Below are 27,203 nucleotides of genomic sequence, written 5' to 3'. Positions count from 1 at the left end.
GATAATGGCTTCCAGCTCTATCCATGTCCCTACAAAGGACATGATTTTGTTCCTTTTTATGGCTGCATAATATTCCGTGGTGTATATGTACCACATTTTCTTTATCCAGTCTATCATTGCTAGGCATTTACAGTGATTCCATGTCTTGGTCATAACACAACCCAATTTTAAAATGAGCAAAGGACCCAAGTAGTTAATTTTCCAAATAAGACATACAAATGGCCAACAAGTATGAAAAGGTGCTCTAATCATCAGGGGAATGTGAATCAAAACCACAATGAGCTATTACCTCACACTTGTTAGGATGGCAATTATCAAAAAGACAAGAGATAAGTGTTGGCAAAGTTATGGAGAAAAGGGAACCCTTGAACATTGTTGATGGAAATGTAAATTACTATAGCTATTTTGGAAAACAGTATGGAAGTACTTCAAAAAATTAAAAATAGAATTACCATACTATCCAGTAATTCCTTTGCTGGGTGCATGCCCCAAAAATGAAATAAGCACCCCGTAGATATCTATGCTCCCATGCTGATTGCAGCATTATTCACAATAGCCAAGACATGGGAACAGCTCAAATAGCTGTCGACTATTTTCACATTTCATCATTTAAGTATAATGCTTATTTTAGCTTTTTTTGCTTGTTTGTTTTCTTCTTGTAAATGCTGTTTACCAAGTAAATAAAGCTTCTAATTCTAATTTGTTGAGGTTTTAATAATGAATAAACATCAAAATTTATTGTTTCTTCTATATCTATTGAGATTGACAAATGGTTTTTCTCCTTTGATTCATTAATGTGATAAATTGCCTTAATCAACTTTCAAATATTAAACCAACCCTACATTCCTGAGATAAATCAAACTGGGTCATACATTGCTTTTACATTGCTGGATTCTATATGCTACTATTTTATTTCTAATTGTTACACTCATATTCATAAGCAAGCTTGGACCATAAATTTTTTCTCATACTTGTTTTATCAAGTTTTATAAGAGTAGTATGCAAATGGAATTACATTTTGCTTGAATGTTTGATAGAATCCAGTTAAAGCCAGAGAAAGATATTTGTAGAAAGATATTTGACTACTCAATTTTTAAGGTTTTGATAATAATTATCCTACCTCTTTTTGAGTTAGTTATAGTAAGTTACATCTTTCTACAAATTTATGCATTTCATATCAAATTTCAAATTTATGGATAAAACATTATTCATTATATCTTCTTGCTAATTTTTGTATATTTATAGAACATTTCATAGAAAGTCTGTAGAAAGCATAATGTTCTTCTTTCTCAATTCTGATATTGGTTAATTTTGTCTTCTTTATTTGATCAATCTCGTCTGTTTGTTTACCTGTCTTTGTTATCAGTATTTTCCAAAAAGGTTTGACTTTTATATTTCTTTTTTCTCATTTGTATTTATGTTCTCTTTCACATTTTATTACTCTCTGTTATCTTTGTTTTTCCTCATTTTCTTTGGTTTTATTTTGTTTTCTACACTACTCTTTTGAGATGGATGCATAGGTCATTAATATTTAGCTTTTCCTTTTTCTAAAATAAACATTTTGATGATATCATTGTACTATTAGGAACTGCTTTAGTTTCACTCCACAAGTTTTATTATGTAGTAATTTTATCATTTCAGAAAAATACTAATAACCATAATTATTTCCTCTTTGACATATGGGTTATTTTGAATAATTTTTTCTTTTCAAATGTCTAAAGATTTTCCATTTGTTTTTCAAACTAATTTCTAGCTTACTTCTCTATTAGTCTGAGAACATGATGCATATGATATCAGTCCTTTTCAATGTATTCAGATTTGGATTTTAGTACAGTATATAACCAATATTTGTTCATTTTCCCTCTGCTTGAAAAGAAGGTATATGTTATAGTTTGTAGATATGATGCCTCATACATGTCCATTAGGTCAAGCTTGAGCATGTTTTTCAAATCTTCCCTACCCTTGCTGAATTTATTTGTTCATTCCATCAATTAAGAGAGATATCTTAAAATGTACCTACTATTATTCTGGATTTTATTTTCTGTTTTGTCTATCAACCTTTGTACTATATATTTATGTATTATTAAGTGCATAGAATTTTAACTTTCATTGTGACCTGTCTTTGTCTTTATCACTACCTTGTCATTATTAGGCAGACAATGTCATTATTAGGCAGAAGAACTTTGCCTAATAATGAACTATGTCCATGGTTTGCTGGAACGGGCTTGTACGAACAAGAGCCAATTGGGCACATCTTTTCCAAACTCTGTGCAATTATGTCACGTTGGTGGCTTGAAATCAGTCATGACAGAGTATTAACACAGAGAAAGCAGCAAATGACACAAATCCTACCCATGCCCCAGAGCTGGTTATTAATATTTACCAGTAATGTTTTGACTTTATATGATTTTAATATATCAGCTTTCTTTTGATTGGTAGTCTTCTATTATAACTTTTTTCCATTCTTCTAATCTTAACCTCTGTGTCTTTTGATTTAAATGTGTCTCTTAAAACAGCAAATCGTGGGTACTTTTTTTTTTTTTTTTTTTTATATATTATATTTTTTTTTTTTTTCCCTTCTCCCCTTCCCATTGCAATTAGCTTATTATATCTGCATTGCCATTTACGTGGGATAAAGGTTGTTTACCCTCAAAGGTATTGTATGTTTGTCTTTTTTTTTTTTTTTTTTTTTGAGGGAATCTTGCTCTGTCACCCAGGCTGGAGTTCAGTGGCGTGATCTCAGCTCACTGCAAGCTCTGCCTCCCGGGTTCATGCCATTCTCCTGCCTCAGCCTCCCGAGTAGCTGGGACTATAGGTGCCTGCCACCATGCCCGGCTAATTTTTTTTGTATTTTTAGTAGAGACGGGGTTTCACCGTGTTAGCCATGATGGTCTCGCTGCCCGCCTCGGCCTCCCAAAGTGCTGGGATTACAGGCGTGAGCCACCGCGCTGGCCGGGAACTTTTTTTAATGTAGTCTGAAGATCTCTGTCTTTTAACAGGAACATTTTGTCCATATACATCTACGATGTCCCAAATATTCCATGGGTCATACTTTTACTGAAAAATAAAATATTCATTATTTATCTGAAGCTTAAATTTGACTTGGTCCTATGTTTTTATTTGTTAAATCAGGCAATCCAATTCCTACCAGACCTAGCCCTAACCGTCAGAATGGAGTGGCACTAGATCATAAAAACAGGTAACAATGTGCCAGGCTCTCTGCGAAACACTGACATCTATTTTCTCACTTAATTTTCGAAATACAGCTACATAATAGGCAAGCACTAATCAAAAACTATAGTGTTGGAAATATTATCTACTTTTCAAATTACAAACCTGAGCAAATAGAAATTAATTATTTGCCCAAATTGAGGCAGTGGCAGAGTGCTCTTACCCAGTCCTCAAGTACCCAGAATGAAGTTTACCTGGCTTTTCTGAGGGAACTGTAGGTCCTTATGCATCTGAAAGTCAACAGGCAAAGATATACAGCTGTTTCTGTTTGATCTACTCCAATCCTGCTCTGCTTGAGAATAGCATTGATTTTTGGTAATATATGCAACAAACAATCTATATATATATATGCAATTGTCTTTACTGAGAATTCCCAACATACTCCGAGATTAAGTTTACATGACAGTAGTAAAACCATAGGGCAGTGTGTGGTTTGTAATATTATAATCGTGGACAGCACAAACTTCCAGAAAACAGAGATACTGGACTAAATTAGAGCTGACTCTGATATAAGTACTTCAGATATAATCAGAATCGTATGATATAAATTTTGCCCCCAAATATGTAACACTCTTAGCAATCACAGGAAGAAAAATACCTTCTATTTCAGCACCTCAGCACAGCTGGAACCAGAAGGAAAGTGGATATTTGGCACAAATCATTATGTCCCATAAGTAAATCAACATTCCTTTCCCCTAATGTTTCCTCAGTACACCTCAGCTTCTGAAGTTAGCTTCCTCCTGAATTTTTTGGAATTTGTTTTATAAGCTCTTAGTGGGTCTCTGTGAATTCTTGTAACTTGTCCCCATCCACCTCCAAGTCAGCTTCAAATATCATGGGCTGAATCTGCCTCCTGCTCATGCATTACCTGACACTTTCTGGCATAACCCCTTGGTTTCCAACCTTCATGTCAACCTAGGCTGTAACAGTGCTCTGGAAAGTACAGTGTTGCTAACCTAATTTGTGAGGTGCAATCACTGTCTCGGATTTACTAGTAAAATCCCACACTTATTCTCTTACCAGTGACTTCTGTACTTATTTAAACTCTACATTCTGAAACTTATGGAGCTGTATCCAAAAAGTACACATAATTAAGAACTAGGAGGCACAACAGTGAAAAAGGTTAGTTGAACTTCAGTTAATGTAAAGATGAGATGATTAGGAGTGGCTTAATGGGCCCGAACCTATACACATGAGGAGATGGCTGCAGGATGATTTGAGGGGTACTGAAAAGTAGTACTGAAAAGTCCAGCTGCTGGAGAAAGAACTGGTTTATTTGTGGCAGCCCCTGAAAACTAGGCAGCCATGTATGAAACCTTCACCAAGCTGGCTAACAATTTTAATATAACTGTTGTCACCTCAGTTTCACTTTCTGTTTACTCCAACTTGACCTCAGCATCAATCCAACTCTTGTCACCATCTTTTTCAAAGTGATCATACATTTTACAATTAATCACAGTTTATAAAAATATCCTACTCTCATATTTTTTTAAGATTGGCTCATCTGTAGAGAAAGGATTTGTTGATTTTGTTTGCATATTCGGGTGGTCCTCAACATTTTAAATGTTTTGCTAAAATTGCCAAAGTAAAGCTAGCACTCCATGAAGAAGCCATGTGTTGATCCTAAGGTTTCTCACAACCCCTGGCACAGTACTGCATGCCTTGAGAGCGCCTGTACCCCTATTTGAGAAGTAAAGGCATTCCCCCATTACTAAATATAGTTCTCAATTTGCAGGAACAGTACCTCTGCAGCTGGCAGCTAAATGTTAGTGTACCTCATTCAAGAGGCTGCATTACCAAGTGATTTCCCGCCTTAAATGGAGGCAGTGTGTACTACCTTTCCTTGCAACCACATAACAAGGAGCTCAGACGTGTTTCTCTCCTTTCCCAGGACACAGAAACTAGTCAGCTTTGAGAAAGAACACTTCTTCTCTCCTCAATATGCCCTGTCCTCTCACCCTACTAAGATGGATGACGAGTTTGCACACATTTCTGTTCAGGGTACAGTTGAAAACATGACCCTGCTAGACTCCTACCTCTTCACTCCCTGACTTTTACCAGACCTTAACAACTGGCAATTCCACCTGTTCAGAAGGTCATCCCCTTTGGGCACGAAAAAGGCAACCTCCTTTTCCACCTCTCCCTTCAACTTCAGTTCTGTTCCTACCCACTCACCACGCTGCATAGGCCCTCAGCAAGAAGTGCATATGTCACCTATAGATTTGGTTCTTCTTTTTTTTCCTTTCTTTTTATTGTGCAATGAGGTAGGGCTCAGTACATATGTACATGTATGGAATAGAAGGTAGGCACTAGCAACCTCTTATTTCTTGTAAGTCTTTGCCAAGGTCCTAACCGTTTCCTTCTGACATAGCAAGTCTGATGGTTAAACCTGATTTTTGCAAGAAGAGAAAAATAATGCAACCACTCTAATTATTTGAGAGAAGAGACCGCTGATTTTTATCCTCAGCAGGGAGTACTGCTGCTGAAGAAAGGCTAGTTTTGGAGGTAAAAAAGACAGTGATGGCATCCAATTTTCAAAACCTACAGAGAGGGAAACGGTATAACATCCACCCCATGCATTATTGATAATCAGCATGCATGCTGCCTATTGTGAGAGTCTGTTTACTTCCTAATTCATTAAAAGAAAGAACTGCAAGTTTCCTTACTTTCTATGATCTCCTTTTGCATCATTTATTTCAACAAGTTTTGCCTCCAAGGCCACAGATTGGGGCTGGCATTGTGTAAGTTTGTTGAGAACTACCTGTAGGAGGGCAAGTGGGAGAGCAAGTTATAGAAGCTTCTCTGTTCTCTGCTTTATTGCCCAGAAAACAGTACGCTTAAAATCCATGGAAAAATTCTGGGATAGACTGAACAAGGTATTCAGAAAATCTGCGTAATTTGTTGATACATACTCAGGTATGTTAAGCACGATTTGTATATAATTGCCTTTGCTTTTTAGGAAAAATTTCTCAGGTGTATAATTGAGAATCTACTAATATAATGGGAGGACCCAGGCATAATGCATCACAAACAAGAGAAGCATTTGCAGAAAGGCCACGGTCCCTCACTCTTTTTAGTAAGGTTGGAAAAATTGGGGAAAAGTTAAATTGTGAGTTGTTTTCTTTTTTAACTTCCAGTCGTTGATTTGGTGCTGAAATGTTACCTACCTACTCCCTATAGAGTTCTGTTCCTCAAATTACGATTTTTGTTCTGTAGAAATTACAGTAAATTTTGTCTCTGCTCCTGTTAATTTATTCATTAAGACATCGAGACCTTTTCCCCTAGGAAGACATAATGGGTTTGCTAAGTGCTTATACCAATGGCTGTTGCTTTCATAGCAATGCTACCGTGAAAACCTGATTCTCCTATTCCTGATGTCTAGTATTGTCACTGTATGTGTACAGTAAGCCTCTGTATGCCTACAGGGTTAAATAGCTTAAAAAAATTCCTCTAGAAGAGAGAGTTTGGTGAGGAATGGTCCAAACAGGTTGGTAAGTATCCACTTGAATATGTAACCAAGAAAGAGAATGACTTGCAGGCAAAGCTGAGCCTGAAATAGAAACTTTGTAAGCAGCCTGACTAGAAGCCAACTTTGGTACTGGAAGGAAAAAAGTAATAAACTCTTCAGTGATATGACAAGGAGATGATGTGGCCTATGTCTTCAGGGATACCAGTCAACACTGCAGTCACATGGCCATCAGCCTTCCACCTAGAGTGAAAATAGTACTTTGACTAAAGGGCTGGCTTTCACATTAACTAATAAACATGCTTAGGTGATCCAAACCTAACTTTTTTTTTTTTTTTTTTTGAAGGAGTCTCACTCTGTCGCTCAGGCTGGAGTGCAGTGTCACAATCTCTGCTCACTGCAACCTCTGCCTCCCAGGTTCAAGCAATTCTCCTGCCTCAGCCTCCCAAGTAGCTGGGATTACAGGGATGCGCCACCATGTCTGGCTAACTTTTTTTGTATTTTTAGTAGAGATGGGGTTTCACCTTGTTGGCCAGGCTAGTCTCGAACTCCTGGCTTTAAGTGATCCGCCCGCCTCAGCCTCCAAAGTGCTGGGATTACAGGCATGAGCCACCGTGCCCGGCAGCCCAAACCTAATTTTTAAACAATAAACAAAGAGTCAAAAGCCCATTATTTCAGAACTGCCACTCACATCCTTGGGCAGATTTGTCTGTTTTTTGGAATAAAGTAATGTTTGAAAGTGTTTAAATTCAGTGGTTGTTCCTTTAATTTTCCTATCTATATATTTAGAAATTTCCAAAATTATCATAATTACACTGGGTTGCAGAATCTAGGTCAGCTCCAGGATAGAGTGGCTAAATTTTAAAAGGAAAGTAAATAAATAAAGAACACCAACCTCCCCAACTTAAGCCTTCAGTGCCAACCATTTTTCTTAGCCTGCTAGAAGGTTCCCTGCCCATCAACGTCTTGTCCTCCTGTATGCCCACCTAAATACTTTCTACCTGCCAGGTCTTTCATAAGAACCTCCCAGCTCAAGGGAGCCCATCCTACTGTGTTAAATCCCTGCCTTTTCCCAAATTGTCTATTTTGTTACAAAACCACCACCCTCACCACCTCCCCCATCAACAAATGTCAATATCCAAATTCAGAGAAGGGATCAGTGGAGCTATAGTTTACGGTCACTTTCTGTATATTGTGTGTTAGCTAGTCACACCTTCTGGTGAAGGGTCATATTCACACTTTGAATACACCAGGCTCTATAAGCACATCACAAATACTGAAATATAAAGAGAATGAAAGAGAGAGAGACAGAGAGAGAGAGAGAGTAAAGGTAGGGGACAGGTATTGGTATATATGCCTGTGGTATCAGAGGAAATCTTCACTCACTAGGAAGATCTTCCCTCCTTTTGTTTTGGAAAAGGAGGGAAAGACAAATCTTTTTGATTTTAACTTTTAAGTGTACGGGTAAATGTGCAGGTTCATTATATCGGAAAACTGTGTCATGGAGGTTTGGTGTATAGATTATTTCATCACTCAGCTGTTAAGCCTAGTACCCAATAGTTATTTTTTCTGATCCTCTCCCTCCAACCACCCTCCACTCTCTGATAGGCCCCAGTGTGTGTTGTTCACCTCTATGTATCCATGTGTTGTCATCATTTAACTTCCACTTATAACATGCAGTGTTTTGTTTTCTGTTCCTGCATTACTTTGCTAAGAATAATGGCCTCCAGCTTCACCCATGTCCCTGCAAAGGACATAAATTCATTCTTTTTTATGGCTGTATAGTATTCCATGGTGTATGAGTACCACATTTTCTTTATCCTGTTTATCATTGATGGGCATTAGGTTGATTCCATGTATTTGCTATTATGAACAATACTACAATGAACATATGCATGCATATGCCTTTATAACAGAATGCTTTATATTCCTTTGGGCATATGCAGTAATGGGACTGCTGGATCAAATGGTATTTCTGTCCTTAGGTCTTTGAGGAATTGCCACACTGAAAAGACAGGTCTTTTTAAAGAGTTTTGCTGTCAGTGTAAACAGAAAAATGAGCTAGTATCTGGAGGAAACATGCTACAGAGAGAGGATTCTTTTAATAGAAGGTAAAATAATAGGATATTTGTGTGCTTCTAGAAATAATCCAGTAGAAAAAGGGAAAATAATGATGTAGGAAAGTTAGAGAAGAGTTTCTGGAAGAACGTTCTTGAAAGGTGAAAAAGGAGGGAACCTGGTGCCTAAGTGGAGAGTGGCTCTTAAGTAGGAGCACAGACCAATCATCAAATAGTCACAGGAGGCAAAGCATAGACCATGAGCACAGATGCAGCCAGTGAGCAGTGAGCAGATGCAGTGCTGGATGCTTGGGAAGTTCTCTTCTGGCTCCTCTTGTTCTCGGTAAAATGTGAAGCAAACTAATCAGCTAAGAGCAAGAATCATCAAGAAGGTACCAGAAATCTGAGAAAAGTGTGTAGCTCTCCAGGAGAGTACAAAACTGAATTGGACCAGAGAAATATAATGTGATCTTACTTAAGGATCATAAATTTAAAATGAGTTCTAATGCTTGTTTTTCTCCAGCCATGATCAACTATACAAAGATTCAGGTAAGGTGTAGGCAGCAGGTTGAATTTAACTATGATTCTGGTTTTGCCTGTCAAGTACAATAACTGAGTGGCAAGCAAGTTGTCATCCTCAAGAGCCAGGTAATAATGATATTCTTCCTCATTGATCTCCACATATTTAATTGGTTCCACTGACTATTTATTTATGGAAAGATTGAAAGTGTCTGGGAATGCAGATTGTACTAAAATATACTTTATACATAAACCGTCTCTTTTCTGGTCTTTTGGTATTTATTCACAAAAGAATTTTTATTTGCCTTTTCACTTAGGATATTATCTTTAATAAGATGACTGTGTCCTAAGCCTCCAATATTAGACCCTTAAAAAGGGGACAGAAATTTCAAAGAGGAGTTGCAATAATGGAGGCGGGCAAGACATGAAACATTTTTTCATAGTCTAATGGTTTTTTAAACAAATCTAATTCATACATATATTCTAAAAATCCCATGAATATTTCCACACACATTTTTCATTAATTCACTTAATTAATATGTATTGCATCTCTGTCATGTACAAAACATTGTACTAGGCAAGCGCCAAGGTGAATTGGAGAGGGGAGGGTAAGACTACAATACATATCCCAAAGGTATTTGCAGTCTAAAGGGAGAAACTCATATTTACAACAAATTAGTATTCAAGACAGGATAAAGGAAGCACTACAACACAAGTTTCATAGCTTTTGTTTATCTCATTTACAGCTATGTGCCATAGTGGACCTGAAACAGTAGTCACTTAATGAATACAGGTGCATCAGTGAATGCCATAGAGATGTGAACCACCCTGGAGGAACAGGAGGGAGCAATGAAAGAATCCTGAATGTGGGATCTGAGAAAGCATAGTGGAGAATGTAACATTTCACTAGCTCTTAAAGGAAAAGTAGGAAAACAACAAAGCGCCTCCCATATGAAAGACAAACACGAGATGAGCACTGCAGTGTGGAAGCAGGAAGACTTCAGGGCATAGACATAGTCCTGTCTGAGGGCTGAGGATTCGCACAGTGAAGGGTGTGTTCAAACGGAAGAGTGGTAGGGGCAGAGTGGGAATAAGAACCAAGCTATGCTGGTAACGAAAATACTGTATTTAATCCATGACATATTAAGAAAACTTGTGAGCTGCATTTTTCCCACAAACCAGTTCTAAATATGTCTAATTTTTACACTGTGTGATTTCATGCTATTGCTGGTATTTTATTTTATAATTTTTGTAGGTACAGGTTTTCACTGATTTATAAAATGTTATTCTACTGACTAATGAACATTTTGAATAAAGCTTTAGAGATCTTACTAAAAAAAAAAAAAAAAGAGAGAGAGGGTAAAGAAAGGAAGAGTGGTACCAACAAGTGGAATGCCTCAATTGTCTGATAAAGGAGTTTTTATTGAGCACTTACACTGTGTCTTACACTGTTTTAGATGCTGCCCATGTTATAACTCATTTAATATCACAGAAACCCTGTAAGGGAGGTATTATTATTCCCCATTTTATAGATGAGGAAACTCAGGATGTACTTGGATGTCAAGTACACCCACATTATACAACTAGTAAGTGACAGCTCCAGGCCCTGTATACCATTGGTTCTATGAAAACATTTTGAATAGTTGAGTGATATTATATGATTTGTGTTGCTACTACCTTTTTCTTTCATAAGTAATGAACATATTTAAGCTAAATTCAGAAAGTAAACACCATGCATATTACAGCTGTTCCTCATCTATATTTAGAAGTTCTGAATATTCAAATGTATTACTTTCCATTTCTGTCTTTTCTTTATTCAATGATATTACTATTTCCGAAACCATTGGCTTAAAGGTCATTTTCCTAGTGTTTAATCTATAATTTAAAATAGTACAATTGTATTTTTTTCTTAATTCATAATTTATTTAATTAAACTGTTCTAATATTATTTTACTCCAATACTCTTTTTAGAACTACCTAAAGTAGGGAAAATATGAGGAAGTGTTTACGGAAGTAGCTGTAGCGTGGTGTTTGCTATACCAGAGGGCAGAAATAGGACTGATATATGGAAGTTATCAGAAAGTAATTTTCAACTCAAAGTGAAGGTGTTTTTTTTTTTCTGAAGTCACTTTGCCCTTCTCTTTGTAACTCTGAATTTCATTCAGAAACAGTTGTTGATGGCAGCCAATTCATCATCATGTAGGTTACATTCATTTTGTCATCATCTTAGAGATTTCCTGCCTCAAAAACGTTTCCAGTCTTTTATTAAATATACGCTATTGTGTAGCAAGTCTTCCAACTATCAATTCATTCTCATTAAATTTTCACCTCCTCTTTTCAAATACTTATATACACCAAAAATATCAAACTCGCAAAAGTGACGCAAAGAATCTTTAAAAGTTCAGTTCAGTATCAACATTACAATTTATGCAGCACTGGAGAACAGCATCTGATCTGGTCTAATTGCCTTACTCAAAAGTGCTTTCGTTAGCTCCAACAACTATCAGCTCTTTTTATTTCATTGAAATCTGTAACAAACAGACCTTGTCACTGTGGCCTGTCCTACAAATATCATTGGATTCAGGTGACCCTAAGTTTCTGATCTCTCACCTCGTCTCTAGTGAGGATGGGGCAGAGGCACAAACAAAAGATTCTAATCCCAGCCCGAGCTATAGCATCATCAAAGGGGGTTCTCTGTGGTTGGTTTTGTGTCACAGAAACAGAGTAGTCAAGGTATCTAATATTTGTATAATACCAAAAAAAAAAAATGGAGATTGTTTGTTCAGCCAAGAGAACCTAAAATAGGAAAAAGATGAGGAAGTGTTTATGGAAGTAGTTGTATCTTGGGGTTTGCTGCACCAGAGGACAGAAATGGGACTGATATGTGAAAGTTATCAGAAAGTAATTTTCAACCCAAAGGAAGGAATTTGTTAAGGGGAGATATTCAAAAGTGGAACATGGTACTTCCTAGAGGAAAGAAACAACCATTTGTAGAGTATTTGTCTTGGGTCTCCTCCAGCAGGAGATATTTAAAACCGGGTGACCTTATAATTTATTTCCCAAACAGGGACACATTTGAGAATGAAAGGATAACAGCTACAAACTGGGGTATCCCAGGCAAATGGATTCACATTACCCTAATTTGCCTTTGTAGACCCTTAGCTGTGTGGACTTGCTGACGTGTGGAGAACGGGGAAATACTGACCCTACTACGGGAAAGGGAAAGGTGGGAGCTCATGGAAGTGCTGAGAAACAGGGCAACTCTGTGACCCTTTCACCCCCGCTTGTGTACCTACCCTGATAGGATGAAACCTAAAGACTCATATCAAATAGGATCTCTGTCAGTGAACCTGGATATAAACAAAGTGTTAGGATCCACAGGGATCCACCTGGGAAAAATTCCAGGACAGCAACATTGTTCCCAGAGCCAGGGTAGAGTAGACACTCTTCCCAAGTCAAAGTTACCTACCCTGATAGAATGAAACCTAAAGATTCATATCAAATAGGATCTCTGTCAGCGAGCCTGGATATGAGCAAAGTGTTAGGATCAAAAGGATCCACCTGGAAAAAATTCCGGGACAGTAACACTGTTCCCAGAGCCAGGGTGGAGTAGATACTCTTTCCAAGCCAAGTTACTCAGAGAGTTCTACAGGGCATAACATTAGACAGTAAGAATAGGACCAGCCCCAAAGGACCAAAGACTGTGGTGATGACGAGGTACAGAACAGGACCAGCCCGATAGCAGGACCCCACACATTACAGGCAGGCACAGTGAGAAGAATGGAGAAGGGCAAGCATATAGGGGCACAGCCTCCCTAAATATGGTCTGTGTTACACTGCCTAGACTTAGAAGTACCCAATGAGGCAGCTTTGTCTTCCATTCTAAATGGCAATTCAAATATAACAAAAACTTATTTTTTACTATGACAAGTTTATTGCAATCTATACACTGCTTGAAAGGATTATTAAAATTAACATTCCTAAACAAAAAATCACATTTTACTAACTGTAATGGGTACTAACAGCTGTGTGCTCGGCTCCCATCCCTCTTTTGCACTTTGCCCCTAGATTGAATGGGCACCTTTCACTTCGCCATGCAGTCATTTTGACTCAGGAAAAACTGGTTCCAACTCTGTGGTTAGAATGAGCCACTTCAAGTAATCCCAGTTTCCTGCTCTGTAATTATTCAGATCAAGCTGACAGCACTGGCATATCCCTTGCAACTGGTCTTGCTCCAGGAACATGGTCTAAGTCAGCCAGACCTAAGGGAAAGGCTATTTTTCAACATGAATGAGAGTCAAGGTGGTGATCCAGTGCTGCTGGCCATCATCAGGGGAATTTGATGGAAGCCTGCCCGTGGATGATATCACCACATGAAGGGACAGAAGCAGACAAGTCAGAGCCAGACCTCCATTTCCACCAGGCATTCCCTGCCTCTGGCTGTCTTTTGGAGGTGATAACTTTCTTACTGTGTAAGCCAGTTTGAGAGGCACCCCTCTTGATTCTTCATGTGGAAGCATCTTAGTAGATCTATAGAACAGTGATTCCCAAACCTGCCTGCATATTGAAATTACCCAAGGATCTTCAAAAATTGCTGATGTCCATATTCTACTCAGAGATTATGATTTATGGGTCTAGTGTGTCACTGGGTAAGCCAATTAAGCTGTAAATTTCCTCCCTTCCTGGAGATTCTTTCCTAAGAATGTACCTCTGCCCAAGGCTAACACAGGGCACTCTGAGACTTCTCAAAGTGACAGGAATATGTGTTCCCAGATGGACTTTCTCCACCCTCTACAATACTGAGGGACTTTCATGCTTTGCAAAAAGATTCGAATTGCTCTTCAGCTATCCTGCTTGGATTCCCCTTTTATCACATTTCACGAGATATGGGTTTGAGAGCCTTCGCTAGTAAAATGGGATTATAAGTCTCTATAAACCACATGTTTGGAGTCTCAAGAGGCCATAGTAAGAGGTCCCAATTTTTCATCAATAATTTTTTTTAAAGGTAGAATGGATAAAAGGAAAGAGATGGAGTAGAGGAGGAATAATTGAGATCTGACTACACTGTTAACATTCTCTGCCACCCTCTCTTCCCCTCTCTCTCTTTTTCTCCCAAACCCAACATCAAAACCTAGGTCTGTCTTTCACATTTATGTGTAACTTAGATCTCACTACACTGTTAACACACACTGCCACTCTGAGCCTTAGTACCCTAAACACTGATGAACTGAGAAAAATGATATCTGTTTCACCTATGTAGTAAAGCTTTTGTGAGGCTATGAGATAATACATATAAAAATTCAAAATTAAAAAGTGTTTGATGAATCTAAGTTATTATTATGAGAGGTCCAGAAAGTTAAAAATGCAGTCTAGACCTAACCCTAGTAGATACCAGCCATGCCAGCAGGATGAAATGGCTTAGAAGAGAGTTACATTCTCTGCCAACCTGCCCCTTGGCATCCTCCCCCTTCATCCTTCCTCTCACCATACTTCATGAAACGGCAAAGCTTGCACTGTAAATACAACTCTAAGATACATCCTTGCTCCAACCCACTTTCAGCCAGATTGCCATGCTCTGAGCCCTGCCCAAACAGAATTCCTAGGGCTGCCACAAATAGGCAGGAAGGTTATTTTGCTGCCTTTTTCCCCTAGGTTTTTAGAAGCACTCCACTTCCTCATCAACAGTACACCTCTGGGCACCGCAATGCTATATCATTCCCTGCTTGAATTATATTATCTATCATAAGAGACATCTCCTGAGAGGCTTGAGTGCTAAGTGGGGAGTGATTTTTAGAAAGATGTGTGGGAAATGGTTTCAATATTTGGCAGTTCCTAAAGGTAAGATGATTTGAGACATTGGCTTTTTAAAAATACGCTTGATCAGCTCATTATACTATTCCCTTATTTCTGAAAATGCCTTGTCATTTGGAATATTACGTTTAGCAGTTGCACCAAGGTAGAAATTTCATAAACTAGAGGATTGTAATTTTCAGTTTATTTCAGTCATTTATCCATATATGTCACATATATCACATAAATGTATATATTCACCAGGATATCAATCTTTCTTTTACAGATATCTCCATTAACATATACCATTCTGAAACTAAAGACATAGACAATCCCCCAAGAAATGAAACAACTGAAAGTACTGAAAAAATGTACAAAATGTCAACTATGAGACGAATATTCGATTTGGCAAAGCATCGAACAAAAAGATCCGCATTTTTCCCAACGGGGGTTAAAGTCTGTCCACAGGAATCCATGAAACAGATTTTAGCCAGTCTTCAAGCTTATTATAGATTGAGAGGTAAGGAAAGAGGTGAAACCTGTTTAGCCTTGTGTTATTTCCATCCCTTCCCTTTCATTCATTCATAGGTTGTCTTTAGCCTAAAACTTCCAGGTCTGTCATTTAGCCACAAGAATTATAAAAATCGACCTAGTGGTAATCTGATAGTAATGAATAATAAACATTCAAAACTATGATAGATATCAGCTCTTATGGTTTAAAGTAATATCTTGTGCAGCATAGAACCAAAAGGGCATTTATAAATCACCAGAAAACCTTGGCATCCAGATTTTACCCCTTTATTTTTTTATTTTTGCCAATGCTCAATATTGCATTTTAATGTTGTTCATATGAGTAAGAAGCACAGGATGATTGCAATGTCAGGGATCTAAGCAAATTGATTTATGACCTAAGATTTTATTTTTCAAAAGCAACATTACAATCCAGATCCTCTTGTAAGTTAGTGTATTGATGATCCAGCAGAAACTTTAAAGTTTGGAAACCTAGAGGCGGTTGAAGTGCAGAGGAGAAACAAATTAAGAGTGGTTACCAAGATATAATGCAGGAGTGTTAGCAGAATTTACAACACAATTACGGTGGTTTCTAGCAGAGTTACAGTCCACTTTTTACCCCAAGACTGCTTAACAGGATTCTGATGGCATTCCTAGAAACCATTAAGGAGTTAATCACAGCGCAGCCATCAGTGACTATCCTTTTCACTAACTAACTATGGATGACAAAACTCTCATGGCTTCTTTTTTAAAAGAAAAAAACAAATCCTTGGTAGCTACTATTAAAATTCCCCAGGTGGCTCCAAATAATGCAGAATATCTTGTCTCTCTGAGTCCTAAATTCAATTGTCTTACATGCGAAAGTTGAGTTTTACTGATTTCTACCTTGATCACACTAGATGTTTGCTTCCATTCCAAAAAGCAGAACGACCCTGCTTTATTTAAAGCCCATCTACTAGAGCAAGCTGGTTCAATTCCAGCCTGTGATGTGTTGTACACTATGACAACTGAGTACCCATTTCATAATGCTAACATCCAGAAAACTTCTTGGATGTCTATTTCTGTTAGATGTGTCGGGGTTAAATTAATCTGAAGAGTTCTTATTGGGTTTTCGAAGCATAATTAACTAACAGTCTCAAAAATATCAAGTCTGTTGTTCCTCATGTGTCTCATTTTCTGTGGAAGTAAAAAGATACTCACTTTCTGAAAGAAGCCACACCCATAGAAAAGTGAAAAGTACTGGATCATAGTCTGAAAGAAGACTCTCACTATAGAAAATCAAGGGCACTATATTACTATTCTGAGGTCATAGAAGGGCATCTCCACAGAGCAAGTACTGGCCAATGCTTGTTGGTGTACACAGAACACAAAGAGCCCATTGGGAAAATAGAGAAAAGACACTGACATGCCTAAATTACTAATTTCGAGTGTGCCTACACATTGATCAGATAATGACCCTGGTAAATTCCATATCGTTTGCTCAGGGATGGACGTACATATAGTGTTTGCATCACACTGAATATGAATGCAACTACTCCTGTTTTCACATAACTTCTAATTCTTTACAACATTCACAGATAGGATTCACTGCAGGTATTTAGAATAGACTATTTATTGCTGCAACAAAATTTTTAGCTCTGAATTTTTATTCTCAGCTCTTTATTCTTGATTAGGTTGCCTCTTTCATTCTTGTTTCCCTGGATGAAACAAACCATTGTTTTTCTCCCCACAGCAATGACAGTCCATTATCTTTATGGCTGCCCCTAGGTAATATGAAATTTTACTATTCATCAGCATAGGTTTCTTAAGTTGAACAAATTGGTTCACAAAGAAACAAGAAATAAGACCCAGCTACAAAACGGTGTTCCTCTGACAGAGAGAACCACTTACTGTTCTTGTTGCTACTTTTACAAAATTATCTGTTGACATCTTTCAAACTTAGGAGAGAAAGCATCCATATTCCCAAATCAAATGGAACATTGAATTATTTCATTTTCCAGGGCTTAAAAGCAACACAGTGAAATGTTCTGAGCTTTGTGGTAGAATCATAAATGTGCTTATCTCAAAGCACAAATGCTCTGTGCTCCAGCCAAACTTCCTGCTATACGGATGCCTCCCTTCAGACTCCCCTCACCCTCACCTGTGTCTCTCCCTCTATTTCCCTCCCTCTCTGTCTCCCCTACCCAACACCAAAAACTAGGTCTTGGCCAGGCGTGGTGGCTCACTCTTGTAATCCCAGCACTTTGGGAGACCGAGGTAGGCAGATCGCTTGAGGTCGGGAGTTCAAGACCGGCCTGGCCAATATGGTGAAACCCTGTCTCTACTAAAAACACAAAAATTAGCTGGTGGCACAGGCCTATAATCCCAGCAACTCAGGAGGCTGAGGCAGGAGAATCACTTGAATCCAGGAGGTGGAGGTTGAAGTGAGCCAAGATCACATCACTCTACTCCAGCCTAGGCAACAGAGTGAGACTCCATCCCCCCCGCAAAAAAAAAAAAAAAAAAAAAAACCTAGATCTTTCTTTCACATTTATGTGTGCCTTAGAGAAGGTTAAAGATGGATAGGGTCCTAGTTCTTGCTACTCCCTGTTGTCTACAGATCAACAGCATCACCACCACCTGGAAACTTGTTAGAAATACAGAATCACAGATCCCACCTGAGACCTACTGTCAGAATCTGCATTTTAACAAGTTCCACAGGTAAAATCCATTTGTACTTTAAAGTTCTAGAAGCACTAATCTAGAGAACATCTATCCAACACTCCCTTTGTACAGATAAGAAAACTGAGATCTGATGAAGTAAAGTTTCATGTTCAGGGGCACAGCTGGCAGCAGAACAGGGGTAGAACTAAGTGTCCTGACTCCCATTTCAGTGTGTTATTTCTCCCCCTAATGTGTGCGCAACTCTGTACTGCGCATTTTCACATACCATTGGTCTAACAATACTAATTGCGAATAACTGTCTGCAGGCCAGGACTTCCAATTACAGACTGCCGTGTCTGGCCTCCAGGGTATGTGCTCCCTGGGGTTCTTCCTACACCATCAAATGACTTAGGATATGACCTTCAGCAGAGAAGCTGACGTTCTGTGATCAGATTTCAGGCATCAGCTGGCAACTGTGGGAAGACTGGGGTCGGGGGGAGGCGAAGGTGCTGGATTTCTTTAGAATCACTGTGGCAGTCCCTCCCAGTAGGTTCAAAGGAGGAGAGTACAGAACAGGTAAATCAAAGGTTTAGAAAACTCCAATTTTGAGAAGTTTTCAGATCCCTCCCAGCCCTGAAGTCCTTTGATGTCTCAACTTTCAAGGGTTTTTTTGATACTTCCCCAGTAAGGATGGGGGACTATCCTGATGGGTTGTGGGCTTGTGCTGCCAATCATGGAAAGATTCTATGCCTCCTGGCTTGTGAGAAGCGTCCAAGAGAAAACTGACATCAGAGGAGCCACAGAAAAAGAAAGCCTGCCCCTCAGAAAGAGTCTGAGATTTCCTCCTTAACATTATGATTCCTATAAACTACAGTGTCACAGGGAGATAGTTCTTCAAGCAACTTCAGACACTGTGCTCTAGGAAGAAGATTCTTTCAGGGCCCTTATGGAAGGTTTTGAGTAGTTCTGTGTCCTGTGGTAGGAGAAAGGACAGCAGGGAAAGGAGCAGAACTAGGAAGAAGATGCAAGCAACAAAAATAGCACCTCCTACTTGACTGCTCAACCTCAGTCTCCCCAACCATATGACAGGAACTGCCTGCAGAAATCTCTGCATAACTGGTAATGCATCCTCAGGCTACATAGCACCCAGGAAAATGAACTTCTGTATACATCTGTCTACATGAGTTATGATGCCTGCCAGTCTGAGTTTGGGCTCAACTGGGAGCAGCTAGGCTCAACGAAGAACACAATTAGTTCAAGACTTAAATTGGAATGAAATAAAAACAAGTCTTAATCTGAGACCAAAAGCCACACACTCAAAGGTTGTGCCTAACTTGTAACCAGAAGAGATTATCACATAATATCTTCCCCCATGTTTCACACACAGATAATGTCCATGAAACTCACCAATACTTAGATATTATCCATGAAAGTCACCAAAGACAGTGCTAGTTTATTTTATGTATTGTTGTATCTCTGGCACTTATATAGGTTTTGAACTGAAGTAGCCACAAGACAACATCCCCAGAGAGAGAGTATGGAGTATGTGGGAAAGAAGGCTAGCAAAGGCGGCTGGTTTGCTTAGACTGGACATACAACTGTTAGGATCTGGACAAATCTGAAAACATCTAAGTGCCGTTTCCTTCTTGCATATTATGTAGGCTATTGACTAGAGATGAAGGATCAGAGACAGCTTGCTGGTTTGTATCAGACAAGGCATTAAAACTTCTTGATCCTTGCCTGATATTAGACAGTTCACAAAAATGAATTCTGCAGGGTGAGGTACTCCATTGCTTCCCACATGTTGATCCCTGTTATTTCCCCCAGCGTGAGAAACCAGATGGCACATTTGAGGCGGTCAGGACTGCACCCTCTCCTGTCTTTGTGGGTTACTCATTAAAAGAACAATTACCTTGAAGGTTCTGGTCAGGTTGCTGCTGGTAAATGACCTGAGCTGCTATTGATCAAAAAGGAGTCTCAGAGAAATCCAGACGTGGAATAAGTGGGGAGGAGGGAATAACATACAGGCATAAGAGTCTCCAGATTGGTCTCCTCTCACCCTATTCCTCCCCACAGTCCTTTTTCTCAGCACAGCAACGTTTCTTTAAGTGTTTCTTTAGTAAGTCAGATGGTGTCAGCCTCTGCCCTAAAGGCTCCAATTGTTTCCATTGCTCTAGAGGTAAAAATCAACATATTACAAATGCTTATAGGGAGGCTTCCAACATTTTTTGCTCACTTAAGCCCCTAAAACAACTTTTAAGCTATATAATCCCCTCGCATGCTTTTCCATTGACATCTAAAGTTTTTTGGCAAGTTTAATAAATAGGTTGTAATTTTTGGTGAGTTGTAAATATTGATATTTAAAATAAAACTAGAATTGGATCTTTCTTATGTATCCAGTAGAATCTACCACAGTCACTCAATATTTACCATCAAATTCTTTTAACAGATAGTTGAGAAAATTCTTCTTAACAGTAGGAAATGTCACATAGTTTCTTTTTCTCCATACACTTACATTTCCATTCCACTTCTCAGAGTCCCATTTTAATGTAATTTATGTTTATGCTTGAAAAATCTGTTATTGATTGCTCTAAAATACTTTTTAGTAACAAAAATATGAACATAAATTGAAATCACATTTTTTATTTCTTGTGACTATAAGATTTATGTGTAAAAATAAATTTCTTCTGGATTCAGTTGCATTTATCATTTTTAATATATAATCAATTAAAACTAAACACATATAGTTTTAGTTTTTGTTGATGGATATAGAGTGAGATTCAAGTTTTGTGGTTGTTAATGTTTGTAAATACAAAATCGCAAATGCAAAATTCTAAACAAGGCTTTGGAAGAAATCAATGTTAAAAAAGGATCTATAGCTTACGCTTCCTTAGCTTCTGCCTCTGGATCAAAGTGATTGCTTTGGTTTTGCTCCTCTAATTGTTCATATACAATTTGTCATTATTTATATTGTGCATTGATAAAATGAGACTACATTTAACATCAATTTTATCCCTATTATCTTACTTAGTTTCAGTTAGGTGTTGAGAAAACTTCTTTAGATAAATAAGTAGATGGGAACAGATGGAGTTTTGTTACAGCACTGTTCTTGTTCTTTAAATTCCTTTTTCATTATATGCCAATAATCACATCATGATCTGTCGTCATTATTTTTAATGATCTATCAATCAGCTGTCAACCTATTAGGACTCCTTCTAATTTGTTGAAAGCAAAGAATTATAAATCACCTAGATTGCCAAAATGTGTGTTATCCCTCAACTCAGTTGACTCCCTTTCTCAAACTCAGTACTGTTATTGCAAATTGTTCCTTGGTGTGGAAACCTAGAGGCACTGTGCCACAATAAGAGTAGGGATGGGTGAATGGGGAAAGGATTGTGACCAAAAGGGAAGTGCTAATGAAGAGGTGTGTCTTTAGGGAGACCAATTTTGGGAAAGCTTGTACAGGAAAATGGAGAGCCGGAAATTGATTCTCTTTAAATGTGTGTGCCTGCTCATCACTTGGAAAGTGTTCAAGGACAGCCAGGGGCCCTGTACTTCAGTTTGGAGACTGCTGGTCCGCGAAACCCTACACAATCTGTGTTCACCTCGTCACATCTTTCTTTTTTTTTGAGACGGAATTTCATTCTTGTTGCCCAGGCTGGAGTGCAATGGCGTGATCTCGGCTCACCGCAACCTCCGCTTCCCAGGTTCAAGCAATTCTCCTGCCTCAGCCTCCTGAGTAGCTAGGATTACAGGCACGCACCAACATGCCTGGCTAATTTTGTATTTTTAGTAGAGATGGGCTTTCTCCATGTTGAGGCTGGTCTCGAACTCTTGACCTCAGGTGGTCTGCTCGCCTCAGCCTCCCAAAGTGCTGGGATTACAGGCATGAGCCACCAGACCTGGCCCTCGCCACATCTTTCTATCTTCATCCTCTGTTACTCTCAACCTTGCTCTGGCCACAGCGACATCCTCCCTGCTCCTTCAATGCCCCTAGCACTCCATAAACTGGGAGACTTTACTTTTCCCAAATGGCTCAAAAGTCACCTTTATAGTGAGGTCTTCCTCAACCACTCTATTTTAAACTGCAGTTTTACACACACACGCGCGCGCACACACAGGCACACACGCACACACACACACACAATATTCCCTATTTTCTTGTTTTCCTTTTTCTCCACAGCATATAGTAAGTACTCAATAAATATTTGTTAAATGAATTAACTTTTAGAGACTGTAAATTTGTGTGTCAACATAAGCCATGAAATAATTTTCCATGTTATTAGACTTTGCTTGGGATTGGGTATGGGGAGTCTCTTAGGGCATGGCCATTTTCCACCCCTAATGACTCTGTATTACAGTGTGTCAGGAAGCAGTATGGGAAGCATATCGGATCTTTCTGGATCGCATCCCTGACACAGGGGAATATCAGGACTGGGTCAGCTTCTGCCAGCAGGAGACCTTCTGCCTCTTTGACATTGGACAAAACTTCAGCAATTCCCAGGAGCACCTGGATCTTCTCCAGCAGGTGAGCCCAAACACCACACGGTTATTTGGAACACTGCACCAATAGTTCCCAGGCTCCAGCCCCTAGGCCTTTTGAATTGGTTTCCACAGCATAATAGTTAGTTGAAGAAGTGCTTGGAGGTATCTGATTAGGCCAATAGAAATTTTATTCTTGCAAAATAATATGGTACAGTCAGGTTGAAGTGTAGTTTAAGGGAGAAGGGAATGAAAATAGACTTTAGCTCTTCAGTTGGCATTATCTCCTGGTAAAATTACTTTTTATCTTTATCTTTTTGCAGAGAATAAAACAGAGAAGTTTCCCTGAGAGGCAAGTACCCAATATAGAGTGTGTGTGTGCTCTTGACTTTAAAAAGATAGTACAACGGAGTGAAACTAAGCTATTCTACCTGTAGGATTTTATGTCAGCCGCTAAGATCTGCGTAGATTATTCTGACAGACAATTCCTGCATATAATGTACTGAAGATAAATCAGTACATAAGACAAAAATAAATAGACCTTATAGATTTAGATAGATGTTTGCATTGTTTGCAGACAAAATGAATTAATCACTATGTGATATGTATCTAATGCGCACCTTCACTTATAAGAAATGGAGAAATTAAAATAGTTTGATTTTTAGAATTTATGGTAAACTATTAGTTACATCAAGAAAATATTTAATACAATCAAAGAACAACTTGAATTTTGAACTCTCACTTGGTATTCTGTAAAGTGTTAATATCTCTCAAACTAAATTACTAACGCTCTAAGTTATATCCTCAACAAGAACTGAATATCAAATAAGAAAATCAAAAAACAAAATAAAGAGAAAAGGAAAACTACATTAGATTAAATGATTAAAGAAGAGAGACGTTGTTGTCAAACTCTAAACTCACAAATTACATACATTTTATGGCATTTAGAAGTCTAAATCTGAAGATAATACTACAAAGAGAGACACAAATTTGGCCATACGAATTACTGACAGTACTTTACAATGCCTTTCATATTTATCCCTTTTGTTTCTATTCCCTTTGCCACTAACCTAGTCTAGGACCTTATTAATATACTCTGTGAAAAATGTCTAATCTGATCTCCCTGACAGATTTCCTTGCCTCTAACCTCTTCTTCTCCTTAACTTGCATAATTGCTACTAGATTCATAAGTCTGAAATATTCCTTTTATTACATCGAGCCCTGTTCAATGGCTTTCAAAAGATTCCTACATCTTCCCCTTGCCATTCTGAATGTCCACCCCCGACCTTCTCCAACCCATCTCCGTGTGCAGGAGACTGAGTGGTAAGAACTGCATCACTGGCATCCCTTGCCTCTGGCTTCTGGTTACGGCCAGCCAGTGAGGAGGAAGAAATCAGAGAGAGAAGAGAATGCTGGCAGAAAATGTACACACACACCTGCAGAGTCTTTAAGGCCTATTGGCCTTTGTCAGCTTCAGCTCAGTTCCTGCCAGGCCGTTCTTTCCAGAGGGCCTTCTCTGTGGCTGGCTCCTGGTCTCCTCTCATCCCTTCTGGCCCCAAGGATAGTTTTAGCACCGCACTGTTACTGAACCTGTGGGGTACTGTGCTCTCCCTTGTGGTTGCTCTTATACTCTTCACACAACTTCATAAATAATCCCTTTATTGAACTTTGCACAAATTACCCCACTATGAGTGAGTCATCTGCTTCTTGCTAGAACCTTCACTGAGGCAGAAGCCGAACTAACTAATCCAGACCTTTCACCTCCTAACCTTTCCAACTTGGCCTCCCATTATTATTATCCATGATTCCACAGCTGCCACCATGCCTCTTCCTCACTGCATATCGACCACACCCTATTCATTCGGATTCTGACCCTAACCTTTCCCTCTTGCTTGGAAGAATCTGCCTTTTCCACTCCATCTATCAAAATTCTACTCTCGTTCAGGCTCCAGGTGGAATCCCGCCTCAGCAGGATGTCTTAACGGACTATTTGAGTTTACAGCAATCTCTTCCTGCTTTGAACTTTGTACTCTTTTTGGCACTTATATTTTTATTGAACACTCCCTTGCTTTCTCCAGTTTTCCTGTAGGAGTATAAACTGCTCAAGGGCAGGAACTGTTTCATACTTTCCCACCTACTGTACAAAACTGAGCAAAATCCTCATATATTTTGTTAATCAATTATGTCTATCAAGCCACTCTTTTACAGATTTTAAAAAGAGATTGCCAGGAGAAATAATGTGACTAAGGAAAATCTTAATACTACAGTATTACCTTTGTTCACAAAACACAGACATGTTGATTCTTCTCATTTAAATATAGGATAATACTTTACTGATGCTTCCACTTTTAAAAAAAGAAAAAGAAGGCAACTCAGGGTGCACCCATAAGAAAAAAAAAATCAACAGAATGTACCAAATCTCGACAGAGAACCATTAAAAACTATAAGGAACAATTACCCAAGCCAGAAAGAAAAGGAAATAGAAGCATTTCATCTATTCCTGTACCTGCCAGCATTGCTGGAGAGAAAGAAAGGAACATGAAACAAACATTTCACATTAGCTATGGTTACCAAGTTGTTTTCAACAAAGAAAGAAAGAAAGAAAAGGAAAGAAATTATCTTTTCTTATCATCCTTTCTAAGAAGACAAAACAAAATGTTCTCGCCTGACTAACCCGTAAGTCGGCCAATTTCAAATGACTTTGAAATAAAGCCAGTGGAAGAACTGAGTAGCTCAGCTTCCCAAATTACAGATCCTTGGTGATGGTGTAGATTGCCAGTTTAATGGCAGAATCACATCTTTTAGTAAAGGGCAAGAAAACATCATCACAGGGTCCTGCACAAAATGGACTGTTGACTTGTAACTAATGTGATAGCCAGCATTTTACCAGCTATTATTTTGGGTTTTTTTTTTTTTTTTTTTAACAGCAAGACACAGAAGGAGATGAGAGTGATATTAAGAGGAAGGAGATCTTACTATAAACAAAGATCTCTAAAGTAAAAAACAAATCGTCTAGGCTATGAGTGCTATAATGTTTGATATAATGAGAGTTGTTAAATATGGTCTCCATAAAAACCATTTATTAAGTACGTAGTATAATACCAGAAAAAAATAACAAGAATAGCTGATTTCAAATTCCACTATAGAGGCTAAATTTTTATCTGGCCTGTGTGCACAACTGTAGTCATCGATGTTTACAGTTAACATCTGTTCTGATGTAACAGATTAACATCTGTTAATTTTGTATATTACACATTAACAATATGGTAGAATTGTGTGTGGCAGAAATATGTAGGTGATACTATCGGCTATGACTAATTCTAGATAACTGTACTGTAAAACACCAGAACACCTAGCCATTCCCCTTGGCCTTCCCATCATCATGAGCCACAGAAAATTAGATCAAATATATCGGTCAAATGCTGCTATATTATACTAATGCAGACACAACGCTTTGGACCTAATAGCTTATAGTAACAAACCTTTCGGTGAGTTTCAGAAGATATTACTACCATTGTTACAGGACTTTTCCCTAGTTCAGCTAAAAATGGGGTCTTTGTCTATCCCACAGCCATGAAAATTTAGGCTTGTGGATGGTTTGAAGGCTGAGTAAGGCAGGGTTTTATTGGGTGGAAAGGAAGAAAAGGGGGAAACAGGGACACTGGCCTAGCTAGACTGCTTCCCACCCACAGCTTGAATCCCAGGTTCCACACAGAAAGAGGAGGGGCCAGGCTCCTCCTTGCTGTAAATGGCATGAACTTCCAGAGGCTCTACCCCAGGGGGCAGGCTGGTTGGAATTTTTCCGGGGACCCCCTCCCCACTTGGCTCTCATTTCCCCACTCTAAAGAAGTACGTCTAACCACTGGATTAAGAATAAAGACAAAGACAAAACCGCTTCCTGCTGACAGGGGCTGTTGTTTTGGGGAAGCAGCAGTCAGAGCTCACTCAGAGGCCTATTTAAGGATTCCCAGCAGAAGGGGTCATTGTCTGAGGCTCTGGTTGCATGACTGTCTGGAGTCTGATGGCCTTTTTTGCCAGCATGTTGGGCTTCTGGCTTCCTTTCCCCTGAGCCCAATCCTAAGACAACCAGTTTAAGGTTTGGGAAATTAACTCTTTCCAGTCTGGAGGATGCATCTGAGGGGAGCGTAGTATGAAGACACAATTATGTATCAGTGAAGAGGGAACAGAGGATGAGAAAGGAAAAATAAGGCATTTTTTAAAAGGAGTCCCAGGAGTTCGGGATGCATTTGAAAGGGATGCAGACTGAAGATGAATGGCTACACATCTAGAAAGAGGGGAGCAGGCATCTCTGGTTTCCTTCTCTTCCTAACATATGCCCAGGGTACATGAGGGAGAGAATGAAGAGTGTCCTCTTTCCCTCTTCCATCCTTGCATCCCCAAATCCCGGTGACCTTGTCAGTTCCCACCATGAATGCCAAAACAGCTTGCACCCATCAAGCAGGGAGGGCCTTAGAGCATGGAAATGATCTGCTCTCACCTATGTC

The 27,203-nt window shown here is 38.9% G+C and overlaps 1 protein-coding gene across 2 annotated transcripts in view; it reads left to right on the top strand.

Moving 5' to 3' along the window:
* The window catches only part of IMPG1 (interphotoreceptor matrix proteoglycan 1), a 145,078-nt gene that overhangs the window by 16,665 nt on the left and 101,210 nt on the right, over positions 1 to 27,203 (top strand). The window contains exons 2-4 of one of the 2 annotated variants that reach the window (XM_011965839.1): positions 15,350 to 15,583; positions 22,578 to 22,744; positions 23,022 to 23,050. In XM_011965839.1, the coding sequence (XP_011821229.1) occupies positions 15,350 to 15,583; positions 22,578 to 22,744; positions 23,022 to 23,050 (430 nt within the window). The remainder of the gene's footprint in view (positions 1 to 15,349; positions 15,584 to 22,577; positions 22,745 to 23,021; positions 23,051 to 27,203) is intronic. The other variant, XM_011965840.1, reaches the window with a different exon arrangement.

The sequence above is a fragment of the Mandrillus leucophaeus genome, unplaced genomic scaffold (assembly GCF_000951045.1).
Source record: "Mandrillus leucophaeus isolate KB7577 unplaced genomic scaffold, Mleu.le_1.0 Scaffold738, whole genome shotgun sequence".
In the NCBI taxonomy this organism is placed as follows: domain Eukaryota; kingdom Metazoa; phylum Chordata; class Mammalia; order Primates; family Cercopithecidae; genus Mandrillus; species Mandrillus leucophaeus.
This window is presented reverse-complemented; position numbering and strand designations above follow the sequence as displayed.